The sequence below is a fragment of the Lichenostomus cassidix genome, chromosome 4 (genome assembly GCF_008360975.1).
Source record: "Lichenostomus cassidix isolate B80296 chromosome 4, HeHo_3.0, whole genome shotgun sequence".
NCBI lineage: Eukaryota > Metazoa > Chordata > Aves > Passeriformes > Meliphagidae > Lichenostomus > Lichenostomus cassidix.
The window spans coordinates 46181261-46206390 of NC_139484.1; the positions used below are offsets into that span (position 1 = coordinate 46181261).

General features: G+C 39.5%; 1 protein-coding gene across 2 annotated transcripts in view; it reads right to left on the minus strand.

Moving 5' to 3' along the window:
- Positions 1 to 318: 318 nt before the first annotated feature.
- GABRB1 (gamma-aminobutyric acid type A receptor subunit beta1) overlaps positions 319 to 25130 on the minus strand; it is a 123077-nt gene continuing 98265 nt past the window's right edge. For both annotated transcript variants that reach the window (XM_085059033.1, XM_085059034.1), the window contains 4 exons: positions 17608 to 17745; positions 17349 to 17501; positions 15793 to 16043; positions 319 to 9038 (listed from right to left, as the gene is read on the minus strand). In XM_085059033.1, the coding sequence (XP_084915159.1) occupies positions 8691 to 9038; positions 15793 to 16043; positions 17349 to 17501; positions 17608 to 17745 (890 nt within the window). In that variant the 3' untranslated portion in view covers positions 319 to 8690. The remainder of the gene's footprint in view (positions 9039 to 15792; positions 16044 to 17348; positions 17502 to 17607; positions 17746 to 25130) is intronic.

Below are 25130 nucleotides of genomic sequence, written 5' to 3' on the forward strand. Positions count from 1 at the left end.
ACTAATGTGTGATTCTCCTGTGTGTGTGTTTATTAGGCAAGTTGTGTATAAATAAGGCAAAGTATTGATGAGTTAACTTTTTTTGTAGTTTCAAAATCAGGGTCTTGAGTTTCTTCTACTATATTTTGTTGTGCCATAGGTTTTAATATATACAAAGTTTAAAGCAATACATAAAAAAAATAGACTTCAGAATACTGGTCACAGAAGAGGAGGACAAGAAGCTCTCTTGCAGAAATACTTCTATGAAAAATATTTTAATATGTTCCATGGACAGCAAACCTAAATATATATTACAGCTATCACAGAAGTTTTGTGAATCAGAAAATGTTTTTTAAACATATGTTTGCATGTAAAAGGTATTGTTTTTCTTTTATTTGGTGCTACAACATTTAATCATATATACATGTTCAGTGTCAGCAATTGAAGAAAGAGTGTGGAGAAGTGTAAGGAGTTGTAGAGATGAAAGACTGGAAAGTGTATCTTACGGTGAAAGGACTGTTACCTCTAACATAGGGCTTGATCATAGTCTTGAATTTCTATAAGCAAAAAATTTTGTAATGGATCAGATAACAGATAAAGGCCTTGTATAAATGGTACAAAATTCAAGCTGAAAATCAGATTGGAATTGATAATTGTTTAGTTTTATTAGAAGTCTGGAAGGAGTTATTGCAGGTTGACCACTAGCATGTTTGGGAGGATGCTGTTTTTAAATTGTGAGTGTAAGGAACAAATTCACCAGGTCTGTTTATTTTATTTATAGGTAGGTGTTGACTATGCTTTTTCCTTTCCTCTAGTTCTAGTTGCTTTACAGGAGAAAAATATTCGTGGAATATTTCTTACTCAAAGAATATGAGAGGTGGATATTTAAAATTAATTTTTAGTGTGTTGCTGAAGTGAAGTTCTATGTTGCTACTTCTTAGTTTTCAAGATCAACTGTTCAAAAATACAGTAAATTCTTCAAAACAGTTGCATTTTCTTAACAATAACATAATAAATAATTTCTTAACTAATAACTTCCATTTTTATATACAATCAGTGGAATTTCTATTGCAGAATCTGCCACATCTCTCACTGACAAAAAGCAGTTGTTTAAAATGTAGATGCTATTTTGAGTGTTTCTGAGTTTTTCTTAGTAGTAGAGACTTAAAGTGTTTACATAGTTTCATTTAAAATTCTATAGCAAGTTCTGTAATAATGGATTTTTAATTAAGGGTATGTAGTGGTGTTTAGTCTTTAGTATCATCCTTTATTTTTCTGTCCGTTACTGCAGCACTGAACAGAAAAGGCTGAAAAGACTTTTTTTCAATGATTTTTTGCTTTTACAAGAACACAGCTTTCTGATACTGCTGTTGTTGACAGAAATAAAAATGCAGTGAGATGCTGTTTTTAATAGGTGTTAGACTTTATTGAAAATCAGAGTATTTTTTTATATAAGCATCAAAATTATGTTTCTAACAGGGGGCATAACAACACGGTGTGAGTGGCTAGAGGGGGACAGGAGCACCAGGTGATGAGCAGTTGAGAACTCGCAGCTAAAACACAGCACTGCATTTGAAACGTGCATCCTGACCTTACATCTCTGCAGAGTAATGAAAGGCATGTAATGGCCTCTAGTAGATGGCAAGGAAAAGGACCAAAAAGAATGCAGAAGAGAGCTTGCTCTTTGTACCATCTGTTGGAAAATGGGCTTCTTTTCTATCTTTGCTCAGAGAATTAGGTACTTCTGGAACAAGCAAGTCTTCTGTTGTGACAGATAAGGCATTTGTGGAGACTGTACCAGACCAAACGAATGCAAAAAACTGGAGCTTTCACAAGACCAATTACACTGGTGTCACTTTCAGCAGACACCTTGCTGAATGCAGGTAGACATGAACAGGTAGCAAATTGGACAAACCTACACAGGACAGAAAACAAGCTTGTGGCCAGGAGCACGTCTGTCAGGTGTGGCCAGCCATGCTCCCTCCCGGCTGAGGAACAGAAGGATGGGTAAAGATGTTGGCATTGCATTTCCACACAGAGGTTTTCATGAAGTGTGAAGCTCTGCCATGCATGTCACAGCCCCTGGAGGAACTGTATGCTGGGACAAAGTTAAATAAAACTGCACCAGTAACAAAAGCGCAGGAGAGTTTGTGGTGTGAGGAGCCCTACGCACAAAGAAGCTTGGGCCTTGACTAAGAATTAGGCCAAAGGTGCGGGAGTTTAGAGAGACCCCATTAGCATTAAATAATTTTGTCTGTGCTTATCCACTCACTTTGCCTATATCTGTATTTTCTTATGTTCTTTCAGGTGTGAGCTCATTCTAATTAACTGGCTACAGCATGTGGAATAGCTTTGGAGTTTGCACATCCCACCACACTAACTTGTAAATATTGTTCCCAAAAGATGTTCCCCCTTTGGCCCAATTCAAGAACATGGGTTCATATTCTCCCTGCAGCTCACTTCTGGGTCCTGCAGTCACACGAGTAAAGAACCCCCAACCAACCATCATAAATATGTTCAAGAAATCTCTCTGGTTTTGGAGGCAGTAAGGAGAGACCTCTTGAGTATGTAGTTTGTACAAGAAACAAAACTTTGCACAGAAGGCTTTTTGAGCCAAAAGCTAATGAATATAGTGCCTACAATATAATGGACACACTGTATAAAGTTTTAATTTCACCATGTAAAAAGCACCTATAGGAATTCACATTGCATAAACAGACCTGCATTTTGAATCAGAAAATGCGGCATATCTTGAGACAAAATATAAAAGTGAATTATAAAAATAATGTTACTTGCCCTTCACTGGCATTCATTGCACTTTTCTCTGTTTCACAGAAATCTCCCCTTGATTTCAAAGTAAACACGTTTTCCGCGTCAACTATGTCAGCTTTGATCTTGGTATGCTAAAGGAAACCAGAACTGCATCTGAACAGCAAACTGTCAGTATGGAATTGACTATTGTAATCAAACTGCTTTTGCAATAAAGCAATTATATATGCCAAGCTGTGTTTTTAAAAGATCTAAATAAACATGTAGAACATTTCTGAGTTCTGAAACAAGCCTTTCTGATGGGAAACATGTTATGACATAATTGTGCTTTCTTCTGAAAGGGGATTTTTAGAACCAGTAACACCCTGTCCTGGAGTATGCACATTTTGCTATCATTTTGAGTAGTGAATTAATATTTATAATGCAGTATCAGCAGCAAAGGGATTTTTACTCTTCTAGTACTAAAGAATGCTTTCATAAGTGCATTGAGGCAGTCGATGTACTTTTTTTTTTTACTTCTTTATATCAACCTGAATTACATTTGGTGGTATACTACTCTTTCCTATGCAAAATTATAGTTCATACTTGCTTCAGGACCTCTCTGGAAAGACCATAAGACCCCTGCCAAAACCTAAAAAAGGAGGCAAACATCACAAAGATTCATTCTTTGGACTTTTGCAGGCCTGTGTGGAGAGTCCTACATAGGGAAGGCCCAGGCTATTTTTGAGCATTGGATTAGTCAGCTAATTTAGCTAATAGAGTAATGAAAGGCACTGGAAGGTATGGAGATTTTTCTAAGTAGGAACTACTACAGGTCCACAGAGAGTGCTTTGGTGATGGACTATCTGTGGGGAAGGACTCCTAGCATCATATAGATTAAATATTTTTTTATGGCTACAGTAAAAGATTATTCAACTTTTGGGAGAATGCAGAGGTTTCAGATCTGCCATATTTCTATTGATTGATTGATATTGATTTGAATGGGAGCCAGAGCTTCCATTTAACATTGGGTGATCTAATGAGAACTGCTATTAACTTCCTTTGTAAAACCCAATCCTGAATTCTTTACCTATGCCAAAGTCTCATTCAGCTCTTTCTTGAAACGATGGTTTGCCAGCTTTGTTTCAGAAATGTTTGCTCCAGCAGACAATGTTCAAAGTTTCCTCTGAAAATCTGAAAAAAATCATGTAATATGTTGTCAGCTAGATCAAAACAGCAAATGACATTTCAGAGATCAGAACAAGGAAACTGGTGAGTTCACAGATGTGAATGAGATAGCTATTTTCACCGAAATGCATGATCTGCTAAAGGAAACTGTCTTTATGAACATTTTTGGCAGTGTGATTGATTTTATACTTTTGCATGAGACTGTGCAGGTACAGAGAATGAGAGATGAGTTAAAAGGAATTGATCAGAAACCATCTCTAGAGATATGATGTGCTTCTGCTGCCATGTAATTATTTTAGGTCCTCATTGGTATCGATATTCAAATGAAATTGGATTTTGCAAAAAAAAGGGTATGAGTGAGTACCAGGCCATTTCTTAGACTGGCACCAGCATGAGACAAGAAGTGATGTTTTCATAATTCTTGGAGACTCAAGATTGCCTACAAAATACATGTCAAGGAGCAAACAACATAGGCAGAGTTAACTCCGCACTCGAAGACAGTAAGTAGAGTAAAGTCACCTGGTCATCCTTTACGAAATGCCAGATTTTTTATTGGTCACTTAATTATTTCACCTATGCATACATATTTCAGCATTATCACATGCTGAAATTCAATATTCTTGTGTGATCTCCTACCTTCCTTGGGTTGCAGGGTAGTTGGTTGCCCATTGGTGTAGGAAGAAACATACTTGTACCATCACTGACATGGGGGGGTTATGTTTTGTAATACAGAAATGAGTGAAAAGTATTTCTTTACAGAACAGCTATAATCCAGCCTTTTTAAAACTAATACTCCCAAGGACATATTAGCAATGCATCCTCATTCATGAGAGAATTCATGAGAATAGGCAGAAGCTCATTGGTGAAGGGAAACGGCTGGTGGAACATAGCCTTCAGGCCCTGGGTGACTTTCCTCATGACTTATGTCAAGAAATCCTCCACTTGCAGTACAAAGGGATGGAACACTTCCTGTAAGGGTGAACAAGGTGAACCAGCAGATACTCTGAAATAGCAACCCTATGTGCTGTTCAGTGGTAGCATAAAGCAATGTGATGTCAAAAGTATTCCTGTTTCATTGAAAAGACTATCTTTCTGTCTAACAAGGTTGAGGTTTATCCAGCTTCTCTCTGCCAGAGAAGAGGGGTAGATCAATGTGAGCTTTGTCCTCTGCTAAGCTAGCTGCTTTGCTGGAATGTAGTTATCTCACAGATCCTTAGTGTTCTGTTATCTTTTGGTCAAAATTATCAATGCATTCAAATATTGTTAGGAGACTCCTGGGCAGGCACACAAAAAGTGTGGCTCAGGGACAGTAGAAACTCAATGCCTTGGGAAACTGAGCCCAAAATGACTTCCAGTGGAAATTGCCTGAGAGCAGAGCAAACTGTATGGGAGTTTAGCTGAAACATAATTAGCAAAAGTAATGTATCTATGCTGATCATGAAGTCTGGCTCCTGAAAGCAGGGAAACTACTGAAGTACAACAGTGAGGGAACTCAGCATTACAGCATTATTCACCTTTATTGCTTAGAGCCTGCCAAATTACGCCATCCTGTTGATGGGAAGAGATTGTGTTTCTTTTGTACTCCTTAATTTCTAGCTCCAGATGGCAATGTACCTGGGTAACCCATAAAGAGACTCATTTTGCTGTGCTATGCCACTAATAACCACTGGCTTTTCCTTGCTGCCAAGAGGAAAACGAGAAATGTTTTCTTCTGCTTTTACCTCTAGAAGTAGTTGTAGCTACAGCTAGTGGCTCTTGCCTCTGTATGTGGTGAGGTTATTAGTCCCTGCTGCCAAACTTTGCCCCAAGAGCTGGCAGCTGTTTCCTGACTCAAGGTCATGGCTTTCAGCTCTTGATGCAGACAGGCCTTGGTGTGTGCTGTTCAAAATGGGCTGCAGGGCTGGGATTTGTATGGGTGGCATGTGTTGAACATCTCCTAGGGCAGAAGGGCAGACCCCTCCTATTTTGGAACATGCTGTTCTTAAGGAGTTTTGCATTTTCACTGCTCTTGTTTTGTTAATGGTTTTTACTCTGCTCCATACTTTTTTGTTGTTGTTGTTTCGAACTGTACAATGCAATTGCTTTTGGTCCATGTGCCTATCATCTATACCAGAAACATCTGGCTGAAACATAAACTAGAAAAATATGTGTAAGCAGACGTTAGGAGCCTACAAGAACAAATGCTGAAATCCAGTAAAGCTGATCTTTGCTCTTGTAATCAAAGATAAAGGATCCTTTTTTTTAACCTGAAGTTTTCTTTTGATGTCGTGTTGGATGTTGGCTCTTCCAAAATGTTCACTGCAGCTGTAAGGAGACATTGTAATATCTCTTCACCATGGGATTGGCTGAGCTTTATTACTGACCTGTGGTCTGTCTGTGAATATCTTTGGGAAATCAGGTAACGCAAAAATATGGGTCACTGACGATTGTTGTATTTTACACCAAAAATCTGCATAATATATTACTTTCTTTGAATTAGTTTTTGTGTATGACCACAAAGTAGGCAATGCAATGGCTCATGGACTTCCTCTGTAAAGTCTGGTGCTGGTTCCAAGAATTCAAAGCTATTTAATGGGACATGTGTTTAGAATGGACAGCATATATAGCCCTACTGCTGTCTCCCTCCAGGGGCTATTTTTTGCAGTTATGGAACATTCTGTTTGCAAGACTTCCTTATGTTCTCTGTATTCTTTATTTTACAGTACCAAAATAATTTTTGTTTCCACTGAAATATTCTTGTTATAAACATTGCTTAAATATAACTAAAAACTTTTTAAAAATATCCCATGTGGGATTCTTGTTTAAAAATTATTTGGAGTTGTTTCAGGGTGGGGATAGGCACTCATAGCCTATTCAGAAGAGACATTTGACTGAATTAATATTCCTCTCAAATCACCTCAAGTTGTACCCAGAGGCTGATTGATATTGTAAAATTGTGCAACTCATTAGTAGACTGGGGATTAAGGGTTGTGGCAGCGGAGAGAAGGTATCTGAGGAGACCACACTGTGCTCCATTGAATTTGGGATGAGACTGGGACTTTGGAGCCCACAGACAAACTGTCAGTTTCAAAGACCCCCTTAGATTAGAAATGTCATATGCCTGGTTTGCAGCTTTATAAATTTTGTAGTGAGTAAATTAAACCTACTCTCTTTCTTGTTTTGTGATTCTATGATTCCAGACTCTTTCTGCAGAAGCCTGTTTGAAAAAAAAAAAGGGAAAGGGCAGGAGGTCCTGGTCTGTGAGAAGGTTCAGGTCTTGCACAATATGATGAACTGTAACATGTAGGATGGTTTCATTCATTATTATGTTCGGATTAGAGAGATTAAAATGTCAGTTGGCAATAAGGTCATCAGCTGACCCTACTGCCAGGCAATGAGGAGCTGCTGAAGAAGCTTTCCATGTCACTTTTTTGTTCATATCTTGACCAATGCTTCTTTCTGTATCAGCTTCCACTGATGACAATCACCTTGGTACCCACATAGACTCTCTTGGCTTGTATATCTTGACTCTCCTAAAAGTATGAAACACTTTCAACATTAAAAAAAAAAAAAACCAACAAAGTGATAATAGTTTCAAGAGAATGCTATGTTAGGCAATGTAGTGTCAGAGTTGTTAGGAAGCAATTGGCAATAGATAACAGAAATGGATTTAATACATATAGAAGACGACTGACCTACTTCTTCTCAGTTGCATGGACATCACCAGCCCTGCCTGTGGCTCCTTGGCTGGAGTTGTGTCAGGCAATAGGCAGCCAGGTAAGAAGAGGCAACTCCTCAGGAGGAGTGCACCCAGCATCTCCATGTGCCGTAAGATGCAGCTGCATCTCCTGGGCCTCTGTGGAATAAAGAACTCTGAAGGAAACCACGTGCAGAAACTTCCTCAGATCTGTTCCCAGACATCTACATGGGAGAATGTTGCAATTACCAGCCACAGGAGACCTGCACATCAAGAAAAATCTTGGCCTGGGGTATACTTCAGAGTTGCTTCAAGGAATGAACATGTGTTTGTTTTCTGCCTTTTATTACAAAATTACATATGGCAAAATTGTTCTCATAAATATCCTCTTTGCTACTTTGTGGAAATAAAATTCTACGGAGATCAAATCATCTGATTTTCCTTGCTTGGAAACTCTGGGATTTCTCTCTGAAAAGAAAAAATTTCTTTCTTTCTTTTGAACATTTTCTTTGTCTCTGAAAATGTGACTTGACTTCTCCTTGAGTGATACCTGTCACACACACTATGGAAATACTTCCCAGTATAACTATTAATTTGAAATGACACATAGTGTAATAGTTATAATCCTTTATCTGTATTTTCTTCAGATTTCTCTACACTCTAAATGGTGAAAGACAGTGACATAGCTACTACTAGTAGTTTGACAGTGCTGTTTGGAAGCATGCTGCTGTGAGCTGCCAACATGTGATAAGAAATATCGTGGGACTAATTTTTATTCCATTTAAAAAAAAATTAAATTAAATTACCACAGAAAGCTCATGGGTGATGCGTTAACATTTTAAAAATCAAGGCAGTGTGATTTTTCTCAAGATGCTCCTTAAGAGCCAATCTGTACTATTCTGATCTAAATCTTGTGAGCCTTGGATTTTGGTTGGGTTGTTGTTTTTTTTAAAGCTTAAATCTAGAAGTGTTCCACAACTGAGTATTTTACATTGAGCATGGAACATTATAGCTACTTCAGTTCTTCACAGTTAACGAAATTGAGAAGGAAAAGAAACAAGTCTACTTATGTTAGTCTGTGATAACATTATTGCCTACATTAGTGGACATAATACAGCCAATAAACAACATTGAAAAGAATGAACATGATGGGAAAGACCATTCTGGACCACTTGTCTATCAGGTTAACATCAGTCAAATCAGGGATTTTGACTTTCATCTGGGATGCTCTTCTTCGTAAATGTCCTTTTTTGTGGAGCCTGTGCCTGTCCAGAGCACTCCTGCTGTAGAGGTCTCTGCTGGAAGTGGCTCTTCTGTACTGCAGGTTGGCACTGTCATACGTGTACGTGGTGGCTCGGGGGTCGCGGAGGCTCGTGAACACATCTGAGCCGCCAGCGTCATTCCGCATTTCAAGTGGTCTGAGAAGCATGTTTCCATGGGGATCAACCTGTGTCAAGGAAGGAATGTGGATTAGACAAGTTGCTCAGCCAGCCCAAGGTGTTCCCCAGATGGATCTTGTGGCTCTAGTGTCCAGGTGCTCCTGGGGCTGCAATGACAGTCACCTCTGGTGAGCATTCATAAAAGTGAAAAAATACTGATACACTTCCCCGACTGGTGTGAAACTGGCTATTAAACATCTAAGAACCTTCCATCCTGATTCAGCTTCTTGGCCTGGGACCTTGCAATTCAGTTAATTGTCTCATCCCCTCTGAAGTAAGACTTTTCTAATTTTATGTTTTACTTGGATCATGGCCTTTATGAAATACTGATTTTTAAAGTCTGGTGACTGGGCACCTGAAGCTTTCATGTACTCAAGGAGGAAAGAAAATATTGCTGTCTTTGCCCATTTTAAACAGTTTTTGATTGTTCTAGTGCTGCGGATTAGTTTCTAAAAGTTTTGTACAATGGGTTCATTGTACAACAATGGGTTCATCATATGAAGAGCACCTAGATACACATGTATTTTATCAGTTATTGTAAAATACTCATGATGAGAATTGATGTTGGGCAATTATTATATTATAGAGATGGAGATCATAGCATACCATGTTCATGTGTGTATAGAATAATCCATTTTATTTCATGGAATCTTACATTCAGTTGCATTTTTATCTTTGGGTACCAGAAGCTGTTGTTTCAAATATGTTTGTCACTTTATTTGTGCTGTTAGTCAGAGCACTGTTTTAAGTACTTCAGCAAAGAACTGAAAACTGCAACCAGTATGTACACATCTGTCACTAACAATTATATATATATAAAATATTTTTGTATCATTGTCTTTATTATGTATGAATGTAATTAATCTTGAATTACTGCATTGCTACAAAGTATTTACCTTTTCACAGCTCTTTAGTTTTCTACCTGTTTGTAGTGAAACCTCTTTTGAAATTTTTTTTGGTGTTTCCAGGTTGACTTCTGACTTCTCCATAAGACTTACTAGATGTTTCAAATTCACAGATATTTAAACATCCACTGTAGCTCATAAGAGGGAAACATACATCAGAACACAGGCCTCTTAAATGAACCTTCAAGGTCTTCACCTCAAGGCTTGAATATTAATGTTGTTTTTGGTAAACTGTGGTATTGGACCTATCCCAAATTTATAACAAACTAGACCATGTCTGTGGATGCCTTTATGTCAGGGAATAAGATATTCATTACAGACAATATCTAGTCTTGTGAAGCACCATTGATACGCAATGCTTTGTTTACACTCTGAGCTTTACATTTTTAGTAAGATATACCAGAGCTAGGAAATTATATCATAATCTACAGCAGATTTGAAGTACATTCAAGAAAAAATTCCAAGCAAAACACACAGGGAAACCCAGTCTCTGTGGGTTGCTGCAAAGGAAAGCTGGGACCAAAGGAAGTTCCAGTTCCACCTGGCAAAGCAAGAAGGTGTTCCTTCCTATCACCAGGAGAAATCTTTAGATCATAACTACTGGCATATTTGCACTGTGCCAGACTAAGCACTTACTAATGGAAAGCAACCCAGTGAAGTGACTATTTGTACAAAAGCCACACAAGAGAACTGTGGGGTAAAAAAGTCTTCCAAGTGAAGTAATAAGTCATCACAGATAGAAAATGCAGTAGTCTGGGTTAGAAATTGATTCTGTATGTGCTGAAATGAGCATTCAGTGGGAACACCCCAGTCCCCACCACTGTTTTGGTGAGAAAAACTCACATCTTCTGGGTTAGAAAGGTTAGCTTGTCACAAATCAGCATGGTGTTTGCTTGAGATATGGACTACCCAGTTCATACTTTTTAGGTCAAGTCTTCAAATTTAAGCTAGGGTTTCCTACTCTCCAGAGGACTGCCATAACTATGGGACTATTCATTTGCTCTGAAGATCTGACAGTCTTTCTGTGGAAAAAAGTGATCTCAGAGTTGTCTCTGTGTAAAAAGAGTTATTAATTCTCAGTTTTGACAGGTCAATCTTTTCTTCCCAGTTTTATGAAATAGCTCTTTGAGCTGTCTTTAGATTACATAATCTAATGTGTAAGCTGATTGACTTTAGTGTTATAATAATAGTAACAATAATGCAAGCATCATTAAGCAGTTATTATGACTTTTCTTTTGGGAAGACGACTCATAACTGCCTACAATCTGAAGTGATTCACAGGGATCTTACTTAAACTAATATGCCCTGACAATTTATTATGAACCAAGTGGTGTCTGAGCTCCTGCTCTAAGTGTTCTGAATGAACCTGGTATTTTTAAAATGAATTTAATTTATACCATTTTACACGAGATGATTTGTATACGCCATGAAGTAATTCAGTCTTTGAATCGCAGTCTTTACAATTCAGAGCAAAGAGCCTTACACTGATCTTGTCTAAATTAGCTCATGGAAGTATACAAGATGTTCTTATGTATCTGGTCAAGTTCTCTGTGCAGTCTCCCACATCACTAAAAACCCTTTCAGTATATTTTGAAGTTCACTCCAAAGTATTGTGCAGCTGATCTCCTGCTGCTGAGCCAACAATGGTGGTGAAACTGTTCTCCTCAGATGAACTTGTTTCATTATAACCTAATTGTAATACTAACTTATACCTCCATCCAAGGTACAACCACCCTTCACTGGGCATGTGCTCTATGTAAGAGCGAAGCAAGGGAATTTTACACCAATCTGTAACAAAGGTATACATGACTAGAGTCACTCAAGTTTTACCTAAACATAAAGAAATAGGATACAAACAGGCTGAGAAAGGGGAAGAATTCAGGAAGACGCTGTTGTAACTACTGCCATCAGTCAATGGGTTGAACACATCTTCTACCCCACAGGGATACCTACTGAAGAAGAATCACTCTCTGTGTGCTGAGTACTTTCATTGGGGATTAGAGCTTCTCTGTGTATTGCATTAAATATGTTTTTGCAGTCAGATACTATCACTGGCAATCCTTAAACCTTAACCTGTTGTAACTTTTTATTAACAGTGATATTCCATAAGCTATTAGTGTGAAGGCTTCACAGGTGCTGGCAGTTGCAGGCAGTGGGTAACATACTCAAATAAAGAACAAGACCCACTAAGGGGTCATAAACTGGGAAGACCTGCGGGGGGTCTCCCTTAGGCTGCCTATGGGTGTCTGTCCCTGGCTAAGTCAGTCAAACCACCCTCTGATCCAGCAGGACAGTGAGTGAAGGGTCTCCCTAACAGGACCCTGACAGGCTAGGGCATTGACAGACAAATCAAACTCTAAGGGTTGAATAAATATCACTACACTAAGGGTTGAGGAAACCTCCTTTTTTCACATGACACTTAGAAAATGAGTTTCCTGCTTAGGATCATCAAATGATATTGTAAGTGTAAAATAGTTAAAGTAATAAAAAGAAAACAACCCCAAACCTTTTGTTGACCACATAAAAAGTATTTAGACAGCTCTATGGGAAGAGCATGTTGGCATTCCTTTACAGAGAATGTATCTCAAAGGTTAGTGCTCTCTGGAATTAATTTTTACCTGTGTATTTTTTTCCCCTAACAGCTGGGAGGTAAAAGGTAAGAACTTCTATTTAATCTCAGTACAAACCCATGGTTTCTTCCTCTTAGGATGAAAGACTCAAGGCCATGTTACTCATACAAACTGTCTTACTAGAACAACTGCAGTAGTGTTACTACAATCTGATCTGCAAAGAAACAGCTTATGATGAACAGGGCTATACTAATTCACAAAGAGATTTACTTGAAGGTTAAGGTAGTTGCACGGTTATGTGCTTCTCTTCTTTTTCTCCTTCCAGTAGCCACTGTGTTGGAAAATTGCATGTTTTCCTTGGAGCCTATGTCTGGTCTCTGTCTTGCTATCCCAAATGCTTAATGTTTCACAGAACGTTTGAAAGGAAAGGGTGATGCTGTGCAGGACTGGGGAGACAATCTATCACTTGCCTTGTGTTGTCATTTATGAACCTTTTGATGGCTCAGCCCCTTTCCCACTCACATTATATAATATTATTATTATTGCATCCTACCTTTTTCTCATACTTAAGAGGTATCTTCTGTGTAATTACTATTCCCACTATAATTATCCGGGGAAACAGAAGCAGTTGCATGCATGGACTATAAATATCTTCTTGCTGGGTTGTTTGTCCTATTTATCTATAATTATGGTGGTGTCCTCAGCGACATCTAGCTTTGACAAATGAACAAGGAGATATAAACAGTCTTTATGCTTTATTTAGAGAAACAGAAAGATTGTTTACTACAAATTAATATTTTTTGTATACTAAAAATAAAAATGGCATAAACTGTGAAACTGGAGAGACTTTATTTTCACCTTCTTCAGTCTGTAGAGCAAGGAATAGCCACCTATGAAACAGCACTTCAGTTTCATTTTTCATCTGGTCTTCTCTATATTGTTAATATTGTGGTCAGTTTGCTGAGTGTTGCTCACACATCTAAAGCTTGTGTTATCTGGTGAAAGAGGCTGAACTCCTTTAGTCTTTGGAGTTGTATGTCAGATGGGAATGATCGATATCTTCACCTGGCACAAAGAGATGAAGCACTGTTACATATCTTCTATTAGTTACAGGTCCCTACATGGATAAGTGATGTGGGTGAAGAGTAAAAGGGAAAAAATATCCTATAGCTATATATACTTACAGCTGAATTTTTAAGTTCCAAAAAAACTTTCCCCTGCTCTGGTGCAGGCATCACAACACCAGTGAAAAATCTCAAAACATGATGGAGAGGGGCTGGGAGCTGTTTCACTGGAGGTCACATAACCTCACTGCGTCCCACTGCTCTGGTCATGTGCGCTCTTCCTGCCAAAGACAGAAATAGAAGTGTCAGACATCAGCATTTCTATGCTGAGTAAAATTATTGTTCAAAACCTCCCACATGTGTGGGATACAAAAATCACCACTCTCCATTCACATGTGTGTGTTTATGTGTATGTCTGTATTTATATGTATTTAAAATCACAAACCTGCACTGTACAGGCAGAAAGCAGTCTGTTCACTTAAAGCCCTCTCAGCCTCAGAATGGAATTGCTGTCTGAAGTCTGAGCACTTACAAATCCTGGTAAAAAGCATGTATGACTTCCTTTTTCTATCAAAAAAATTCTGGTGTATGCATGCAGTGCTTTAAAAACTTTCCATCTCATTCTGAGTACCAATCTCAGTGTAATCTTTGCGGCACAACATTTAGACAAAAGCTTTTAGGTATGAGTTATGGCATTTTGTTAGTTAAACAAACTCCAAATAAGTAGGAAAAGAGCTTACCTGCACTCTTATCCTTTACTCAGTTCAGTGCACTGGGGCACATGTATCCAAGGCTGACCTCTGAAGTCTTGATTTCCTCTTCGTTGTGGATCCTTGCTGTGCTGCTTCTCACCTAGGCTGGGTTATCTCAGGAGCTGTTGGGGTAGCTGGTCAGAGATTGTGGGTTATGGTGTTTTTTCCCTTCCTTATTTTCCATAGAAATGGATAGAGAGTGTCTGTGCACAACAATCCATACCGAGGTGGCTTATCTCCTCTGCTCTGTGGAAGACAGCACTTTGTGGATCTTGGAAACTGCTGATTGCCTGAAATGAATTTGTGCCCTCACTGTAATAAAGCATCTCCTACACAATGGGACAGAAGGCAAATGTAAGTAAGAACCTTTAATGGGCCCATGAGCTCACTGAGACTGAGATGGCTTTGTTAATGATGCACAGCTGTAGTGGTGGGACACCAGACACACAGCTCTGGAATTAGTAAGATATCACAGAGTTTCTGAAATGCACTTCCTGATATGGATGTGACATTGCAACCATCTATCAAGATAAAGTCTTACTTGTCAGAATTTCATGTGTCGGTCTCATTCTTCAAACTGAGCAGAGAGCTCAAGTACAGTTTTGTCCAAATGTCATCACCTCAGGCCATGACAGTGCACAGGTTTATAGGACAGCCTGGGCAAGATCTCATTAATACTTGGATATAATATATTGTAATTAAAGCAGAGGAAGGAAGAAAATTTTTGGCTCATTAGGATATGTATTTTCCTCTGAGTCTGACTGGGCCAAATACACCTGAGGCTTCAAAGAGTTTATTTCTGAAAAAGTGGGAAAAAATGAAATAGGTTTACAGGGATTTGCAAGTGCTTGGCCACGTACTGCAAAATTAAACTTGTCCTCATTTAAAATATGTCCATAGTATTACTTCCTGGAGCTTTTCTGGCTTTTTTTTTTTTTTTTTTAGGAAGGGATAGTTGTGGTGTGTCTGAGTTAGCTGAGGGAAAAATCCCAACATCCATGAAAACTGTTAGAACCTAGCAGCAGCATCCTTGTGTTTCTTGTGCTACAGGTGTCATTCAGGGCACACTAAAGCAACAGGGCCTGTCTTTTTTTGTATTTTTGGTGAAGTTTCTGTGTGCAAAGAGGAACTTAATTATAAACATTTCTTCTATACCACCTTCTAAAGCAAAAAAACCCATACAGTTGATAAGGTAAATATTTAGCTTCCTTGTACCCCCTGTATTTCTTCTTTGCTGCAAAGAAATGTGTGTCCTGAATATTCATTTGCATTTTCTGTATTTTCTTACTCTGTTTTCAGTTGAAGATGGAACAGACCATACATTACTGTAATCTTCTTAAAATACAATTTTTCTCTAGGCAATCTTAAATGCTTTTGTGCATGTGTTCAACTTGTATTTACCTTTATCATGATATACATGAACATTGTCACAGTAAAAATAATGCTTGAAAAGATAGCTTGAACATTTTACCTGGACTCTATTTGTTTCCACTCTGCTCTTCTCGCCTGTAGCATGTCCTGCCCTGCCTGCAGTCTTTTTTTGACGTTGAGGTCCTTTCCCAAAGAATATGTAGTTTACAAAGGCATATTCCAGCAAGGCCAGGAACACAAACACAAAGCATCCCATCAGGTAAATATCTATTGCCTTGACATAGGGAATCTTCGGCAAGGTCTCCCTGAGGTGGGTGCTGATGGTGGTCATGGTCAGCACAGTTGTGATTCCTGTGAAAGGAAGAAATAGACATAGTAAGACAAGGAAGGAGATTTGAGCACAAAAGGCATAATGGCAGCATTGCTCTTTTCATGCAGATGGATTAATTATGTGATCAGATTCTTAACAGCCAAGGGAACGTATTTTGCAGAACCAGAAAGGAAAATATCCTTGCATGTCTGCTGATAGCACTTTCCTTGGCTTTTCATGCAGCAGAGGGTGAATGAAATAACCTTCAATAGCCCAGGCCTCGTTGGGACATCTTGCCTTAATTTTTGTAATAACTGTGCTAGGGAATGTGGTGTTAGCTCACCTGGAGAGCAAAGAGTTGCTTGCTGTTCTTTCTATGTGAGAAAATGCCTCTCACTTTATTTTCAGCAGTAGCTCTGCTTGACCCCATGGGGTGACTTGCATTGCTGTGGGGATCTGGAATAAGTAGCTAGCTCTTGATTGAAAACGGAGGATTGAAAGGAGAAAGGGAAGCCTTTCAATAAAGTGATGGTCTTTGATGAAGAGAAAGTGATATATCTGCTTGTACCAAAACAGCTCTTCCTGTTAACTACGTGCTTGCAAGTAAAGCATTTCCATCTCCTTGTGTTATCCATCACTGAATGACTTTTCTTCTCATATGCATTTTTTCTTTTAGCTGGATGAAATTACTTTTTAGTCTGCTTTAATCACAGGTCATTAACGCACGTAGATAATAGCTCTAGGTACAGGTGTAACAAGGTTAATTTGGAGAGATGGGACAAAATAGAGGTGGAACAAAATGGCTTTCTGGCATTTGAGTTGAAAAACATATATGCTTAAAGCACAGATAGTGGCAGAAGATCTTCATTCTTATGGAAAGTTGTAGGAAGGAGCATGGTAAGGGAAAGAACCAACTCTTACAGGTAAAACAGACTTATGTGGTGTAAACTGGTATACCTCCACTGGTGTCAGTAGGATCTTGTGTATTCATTCCAGTCACAGATCTGGCCTGAGAGAACCCTGTTTAACATCAACAGGGATTGTTCATGCAGCACAGTGTAGATACCCGTAGACACCTGAATTAGACACTTACGCTCCACTTTGGAAGCAAGATACTTTTGGCCATTATGACAACTGGAAGTCAGTCAGGATCCCAACCTAACTGTGGAGCAAGAACTTCAGATGTAGGCAAGGTCACATCTGCCTGCCTTCCTGACAACCAAGGTCCTACGCTGCCTGTGTAAGATCACAATTAATGATGCTGCAATCAGCAGTATGGATTTGGTGCCATTCTTTTCAAAGGCAGCAAGTGTCTATGTAGTTCAGTCATTTTGAGAAGAAATTACCTAGAGCAACTCTGGCTGCGGAGGCATCGTAATTGATCCAAAAAGACACCCAGGACAGAATTGTGATCAGCGTGGAAGGCATATAGGTTTGCAAAATGAAGTATCCGATGTTTCTTTTAAGCCGGAAGCTAAGTGATAATCGAGGATATGCTCCTGAAAGAAAGAAATCATATAATGACTAATGCCTAATGAAAGCTAGGCCCTGATATTTCTGGGTTGGAGGAAGAGGGGACAATTTTTTAAACGTGCTGGTGCTTACCTGTTGTAAATTCCACTCTCTTTGATATCATCTTGTAATCCACGATAGAAAATTGTGGGAGCTCGATGTTATTAACTCCTGTTACTGCTGACTCTCCTCCATTCCAGTAAAATTCAATATCATCAGTAGTGTATCCATCTGAAACAGAAGCACAGTTTGATTATTGGCTTTTCTTTTTGATTTATTACTTTGCTTAAATAGTTCCATGTCAAGGGGAAGGAGCTGCTGTTAATCAGGAATTCAGCCTTCTGTTGTGTGACATTTCTGTTACACAGAAGCCTCCTCTATACCCTGAGGAAGCTTCTAGGTGTAGAAAAGGAGAAGACAGAAAACAAGGAAAGAATTCATGATTAAAGTTTGTTTTTTAGCTAGCTCTAATAAAACTACTTTTCATTCAGGCTTGAGTTGCTTATTTTGCCAACACACAGATACACCATCAGCAAAACTTTTAAACTCTCTTTGGAGGAGCTCTGACAGTAGAACCAGGTTCAGTTCCCAGCTTTTCATTTGATTTCCTATGCAGGATGTGGAGGCAAAGATGATTCTAGAAGAATTAAGGTGCCTGTAATATTACCTGACAATGTCTGTCAGAGCTGTAGGTAACCCTTTGATATTCATGAAGGATTTTATATTTTAATTAGACCATGCCATCTTTGATCTTCTGTTATCACAGAACTATTTCTTTTTTACTCTAAAACTAGCACCTTTCTTCTGTTTCCTTTTTACAGTGATGTTAATTATTTATAATTTAATTAAAATTAATTTGCCATTCTATCACTGGAAATGTTAACATTATTGTTACCATTTTCAGAAATATTTTGATTGATCTCAGAAGTGACTGAGTTTCAAAAAAATCTCGCAATTGACAATGTTTTTGAACTAATATTTAAACTGGTTCCACTTTATTGCATTTTTCTACTTTCCCCAGATATCTACCAAAGAATAGAACATCTCATCTATTTTTAAATTTTTGCTTCAGGTGTTAGATTTAATCAGGTTTAAATTATATAACACATATAATCAAATAAAAACATGTGCTTGAACTCAAAGCTTTAGAAAACTTGACAGTACTTTTGCCAGGTGAACCAACCATAGCATCAGAAGCCTCCACAGAGTTAGGAACCTATTCTTTCATATGCACAAGTAATGCAATATCAAGCTAAGGAAATTAGACTTGAGATGTCTTTTCCTGTGATGGTGCCTAGTAATAGCCTCATCCCTGGAAGGCTGACCACGTGCAGAACAGATCTGTGGTTTCCCTGGTGACAATCAGAGAAGCTCTTACGACTTGCTGCCAGGCTCCAGAGATTGCTTGGAAAGTCTGCAGCTATTGAACAGCTATCTTTTGATGCAAACACATAGTGACAGGCTGAACTAGGTTAAATGTTCACATATTTTATTTCTGAAGTGCTCAGTGCCATGGTGTTCCAACTACCTGAATTGGTCTGAAAACTACACTAACCTATATAATGTGGATTGCTGCTGTAAGCTTAAAACTGTGCTTCCCATCACTTATGCTATTTCATTTTTTTTTCCAAATTAATCATCCCATGGCTGTGCCACAGAGCTCTGCATGGCTGGTTTTCATTCCTTTTCATTGCAAAAGGTCAAGATAGCTGCTTGGCAGTAGGACTTCAGCAGCTGCTTTAAAGGCTTTGCATCATGACCTAGATGCTGAGCAAGTACATGCTGCAAAGTCACAGGTGAAGGTTTAGATGTGAGAATCCTGAATTCTGCCTCAGAGTTTGGAGGAAAACCATGAAAACGATTCTTCTGTTCTGTGCCATCATCACCTGTTGCCCTTTTCACATCCTGCCCTCCAATTTTGCTCTATTTGTGCTGCTTCCTTGGACAGTGCATGCTGGGACCCAGAGCAGAGAGAGGAACTAGAGAGAGGAACTTGACTTGCAGCCTCTTAAGGCAGACACAGCCAGCCTCTCTGCAGTTTCTCTGACATTTTGACAAAACAGGAAATAGTTTGAGCATCTTATTGTGGCTAAAATTCCCTTCCTTGAAGGTGAATTATTAGTGATATAGTTGTTAAAACCCACAATGCTGCCAAATAAACACCTGGGGTACCAGAAAGCAGATTTCAAAAAGAAAATCAGCACAACCTCCAACAAAAAGATTGCACCATGCTATTGATACACTGTGTGGTGATTTCGGATCTTTGCAAAAGGAAATTATGCAAGTTTTGTAATATAGACAAATGTGCTTTTCCCTAGTCTTGCTTTCTATGACTTTGTCTGCTAAATGAAAAGTAGAACTGGTAGGTTATAAAGCCTACTTGACCAAAACCAAGAACCTTGCATGTAAGGTATCAGCTAGTGACAAGCTGTCGCTGCTGAGAGGCCACGTTTTTAATCTGTAGTTAAAAGAGACTTCCAAATGCAACAAAAAATGGGTCTAATGTGAGATACCACTTTTCCTAAATATACTAATTTCTTTCTTAAATAAAAGCTTCCTTAAAACTGAAGGAAATTATGAGAAAGGGATAGTGATGTTTTTCACTCAGGAGCAGTCACATTTTTTAGCTCTCTTCTTAGAAAAATAATTCAGCAAAAACACCTTCCTGTGGTTTTGGGTACCGTGAACTTCAGTACATTCATTATTTTCTTGGCAGTCATTGTAATATCTCTGCTAGACACTAACAAGGTGCAAATTCTCCTTGGGCAGTTCATTCTGTGACACGATGTGACTGTTGCTGTGTGACACCCTTTCCTCATGAGCTTTGCACATAGTTCTAGGTGTGTGAGAGGCATTGCTTTCATGGCTGACAATAGCTCACAGGTGTAGGAATTGGAGGCTCTCATGTTTCCTACACCTCGACATGGCCTTTTCCTAACAAACTTGGGGGAAGACAGTCGGCTGCAGTTTAAAGACAGGAACTGATCTCAGCTCTGAACAATTAGCAGAAGACAGATTACTCCTTCTCCTTTTTCAAGGGGACAGTGCCTTTAAGTGAGGAGCTGCACTGATGTAAATAAAGAAACCTTCAAGTGTGGAGCACTACTGACTTCTGGATAGCAGGCGATGAAAAGCCCTTATTTCAGGCAGCAAATGCCTTAGCGTTTGCAATGGAAGAAAAGCTATTTCAGTGATAGGAAAAGTCGGTCTTGCCAGTGTAGTGGCCAGTGTTAATGCTGGTTTGCTCACTGAACTTATCTGTACAGAACAGGTATTCCCTCGGCAGCTCTTTTCCCATGTAATCCTTTTCCCTCTGCGTAAGTCTCCATGTCACCCATTTAAATGCACACCTCTGCTTTTGCGCCAGAGAGAGCAGAGCTCTCAACCGGACCGGGATGTCTGAATAAATTGCATAGCAGTCAGATACCCGCAGTATTTCAGTGCTGTTGACAGAACTGTCACGGGGCGGGAGCGACACGGACGGAAGAGACCAGGAGTTCCCTCCGAGCCGCTCCGACACCGCGCGGGGGCGCCCGTGCTCCGCCGCCGGGACCGAGGGGCCGTGCCTTGTCCCGAAGGTGCCCTGTCCCGAAGGTGCCCTGTCCCGAAGGTGCCTTGTCCCGAAGGTGCCTTGTCCCGGTGTGTGGTGTGTGGGTGGTGGTGCCTTGTCCCGAAGGTGCCTGTCCCGAAGGTGCCCTGTGGGTGTTGTGGGTGTTGTGAAGGTGCCTCGTCCCGGCCGTGCCTTGTCCCGAAGGTGCCTCGTCCCGGCCGTGCCTTGTCCCGAAGGTGCCTTGTCCCGAAGGTGCCCTGTCCCGGCCGTGCCTTGTCCCGAAGGTGCCTTGTCCCGAAGGTGCCCTGTCCCGGCCGTGCCTTGTCCCGAAGGTGCCTTGTCCCGAAGGTGCCTTGTCCCGAAGGTGCCTTGTCCCGAAGGTGCCCTGTCCCGGCCGTGCCTTGTCCCGAAGGTGCCTAGCCTCGTCCCGGCGGTGCCTTGCCTTGTCCCGGCGGTGCCTTGCATTGACCCGAAGGTGCCTTGTCCCGAAGGTGTCTTTTCCTGGCAGTTCTTTATCCCGGCCGTGCCTTGTCCTGGCGGTTCTTTATCCCGGCCGTGCCTTGTCCCGGGCGGCCCCTCGATCCCAGCTCGCCCTGCTCCCTATTTCCCGAGCTAGCCTGCCCTCATTTCTGGGCTCACATCCCGAGCAGTCTATCTCACTTAACCAGTTTTCCCAGGAATTCTGCTACTGGTTTTGTTGACCTAAATAAGAAGTGACCGCTATAATTTTACTTATTGTATAATTAACAACGGTCCCTGAAAAATATTTGTTCTACTTAAGCCTTTTTTTTTTGCTTGCTAGATTCTTTTCCATCTTCAAAGTCATTAAAAAAACACATTTAATTTTCCAGCTCAATATATAAAACTTTTGCTTCCTAGAAAATATTGTCTGGAAATTAAAATAGAGCCCTTAATGTGCCAACACGTTTTTTTTTTCTTTTACTTCTAGAGCACCAGCTGAGATTTCAAGTGAGAACACTTGGTCAGAAATACCACAGATCTAAAAAGTAACTATATACACACACGGCAAGAAATAGGTTATGTATAAATCTTGCTGTTCACAGAAAAAATATTTTAGAAATGTTGCTGACATTGTGATATAGCCAAGTTTAACAATGCATGGGATGTCACCAGGCTATTTTATTTTCCACTGCAGCACTTATCTTCTCAAATACCTCTGAGATAAAGGAGGATCTGTGTTACATTCACAAATACAAGTCATGGTTCCACTATCATTACCAACTCAACAGAGATGTCCAAACAGAATCCCTTTTTCCTTCTGATTCTGCAGGGTAGGTAGCTCTGAAACACCCAGCAGCTGAGGCTCAGGATCTGAGTCTAATGAGGCCTTTTCAAAAGACTACCTCAATTCTGTGTGCACAAATTATTTGGCCCTGGGTAAGGACATGAAGTTGGACTGCAACATTCTTCCATTCCTCCCCGATTGTCCCTTTTGTAACAACTGAAGTCTGTTGCTAAATGTATTATATTTTTCTTGCTATTATTCTTATGATTGTATTCAAACAGGAAGATAATGCATTTCTTCTGCAAACCACCAAGGAGGTCCATACAGTGGTAAATGTATTGTGCTATTTCAACTTAAACCCGACATGTAAATGGGGTACCACACATCTGAAGATGTGTTTTGGAAATCTGTGTAGCTGGTTAACATTAAGGTGATAGACTTGCTTGAAAAGGCTCCTTGCCACTTAAGTTTGAGTGGGTGTTTGCATCTGTAATTACTTTTTTTTTGTCACTGAGAAATATTTTCTATTTTCACTGGAGATAGAAGTTAGAATTTAGCCTTAGCAACACTGGCCCAAATGAAAACTTGGTTAGACTGCTGGAGGACTACACATTGTCAGTTATTTAAGAAGGTTTCTCATATAAAAATAAATTTTATGAGTGGGGCAATCTGTTCCATCCCAGTTGGAAACATAACTTCCTATCCATTGGAAACAGAAAATGTTATTACAGCATAAAGTCACTCTTGCAAGATCCTAATCTAGTTCACAGAGTGAATTATAACCTTAGCTAATTTGCAAGTATGTTTAATATTGGTTCACTGTTACTTGTTATCATTTTTTGCCAATGAGACTTGATACAAACCTGAAAGTCCTTTGGGAGAGAAATTGTTTGGTTTTGCTTAATATCTGTTTAATGGCTAACACAGCAGGACTTCTCTGTATCACTGTGTCCCAACAGAGGGAAATGAAGGATTCTAAATTAGTCAAACTTGTATTGAAAATGCATTGCCAGTTAATTTGGCTCCTTCTACTGGATTATGCCAATGATGGCAAAGAACCTCAAAGCCTAAAATAAAGATAATGCAATGCACTATCAGAAACACACATTAGTATGTTTTAGCATTGCTTTCATGTGCAAGAGTACCTCATGTAAAGCATGCTGGTATTTTTATTTTGTGTCCTGCTCACTAGTAAGGATTTAATTTCCATTAGCTACGAAAACCCCACAAACTAAGGAATTATTAGGTAAGGAAAGCAAATGCAAAATTATTTGTTTGCATTTCCATACGCATTCCAATTCACATTGCTCTATTTCACACAGTTTCCTTTCTTTCCCTGAAATAACAGTCCTATGTTGGCTAGGAAGAAGGGCTATGGAGATGATGAACGACACCTTTGATTCCAGTGAAGAACAGACCTGTCTGAGTCATGATTCTATAGCCTGGAGGTAAGGTGGCTGATGAAAGAAGTCTGTCAAATCCTAAGTTAGCATGGTGAACTTGAAGAGTGCATGATATTTACAGACCATCAAATTTTCAGACCAAGAAAGCAACAAATCATATATCTAGTGGCTAGTTTGAAATAAAGGCAAATACAGCACACAGATAAACTGCAGAACTCACTGTGTTCACTCATTGACGTGAGTGTCCTGAGTTTATGCATGTTCAAAAGCTTCCATAGAGTCACAGAATAAAAATCTATCCAAGTTTTTAAATACAATGATACTATTTCTGCCTTGATGTAGCAAAGTGCAGAACACTTCCTGGAGGTGTTTACAGAGGAAATATCAGCACATGTCCCCTATTCTGTGTTCTAGCTTCATTGACATGTTCTGCTGGCCACTCTCAGAGATGAGATGATGGGAAAGATGGACATTGGATCTAAGACAGTACAACATTTAGGGGTGTGACACGCTCCAATGCAGCCTGATTTGCTCATCTCATTTTTTTCACCTTTACAACACTTTACTTTCATCACCGGAGTGATGATTTTTAGCCTGATGTTAAGAGCCTCTGACTCTCCACATCTCTGTGTAGTTCCTGTAAATCAAACAAAGGCTAAAATGTCATTGAAAACTCTGAAGTCCCTTATATGAAAATGTTTAGTGAACAGTGCCAGTGATTCAATTTTGGACTTGAATAATTTTTATTACCTAACCTGTTTGCAATGCTGTCAGGAGCACATTTTAGATACAGTTTATAAGTCTGATGCAAATCACTCTTTTCACCCCTACTAGTTCCTTCCTTCCTCTTTCTTTCTCATTTGAGCTTCTGTACAATAGATGACTCTCACAGTCTCAGTCATAATCCTGACTTTTTTTTTATTTGAGTTGCTTTGCAAAGTTAAAAAGGGAACAACACTATTTATAAGCACATTATGTAAACATTAGCAACAGAGGTCCAGCTGCTTAGCATTCAATTAATTTAGTTCAGTCAATATTGCATGGTGCACTGTTTTGTCTGCTCATATTGTAAACACATCTTGCCCTTGAGCACTTATTTCATTTGACTAATTAAGATCTACTTCTAAGTGCTCTCATTTTGTTGCCAGGCAGACTCGCCCAATTTTAGATACAGCTGTTGTACTTGGTGAAAAAGACATTTGAAATCCAGGTCCATCTGGCTGGTGCTTCAGTGTGACAGGCCAAAACCTGCTCTTCTTTAAGGCAGTAGGGTCTCTGCCATCCACAGGACTCAGACTGGAGATGAATCAGGACATTGTGCATTCCTTACTTATGCAGGCATGTCCTATAAAGTGTACATATTTCTGTGCAATATTGTGTTACCATCTGAGACAGTGAAAAGCCTTTTAAAATTTTA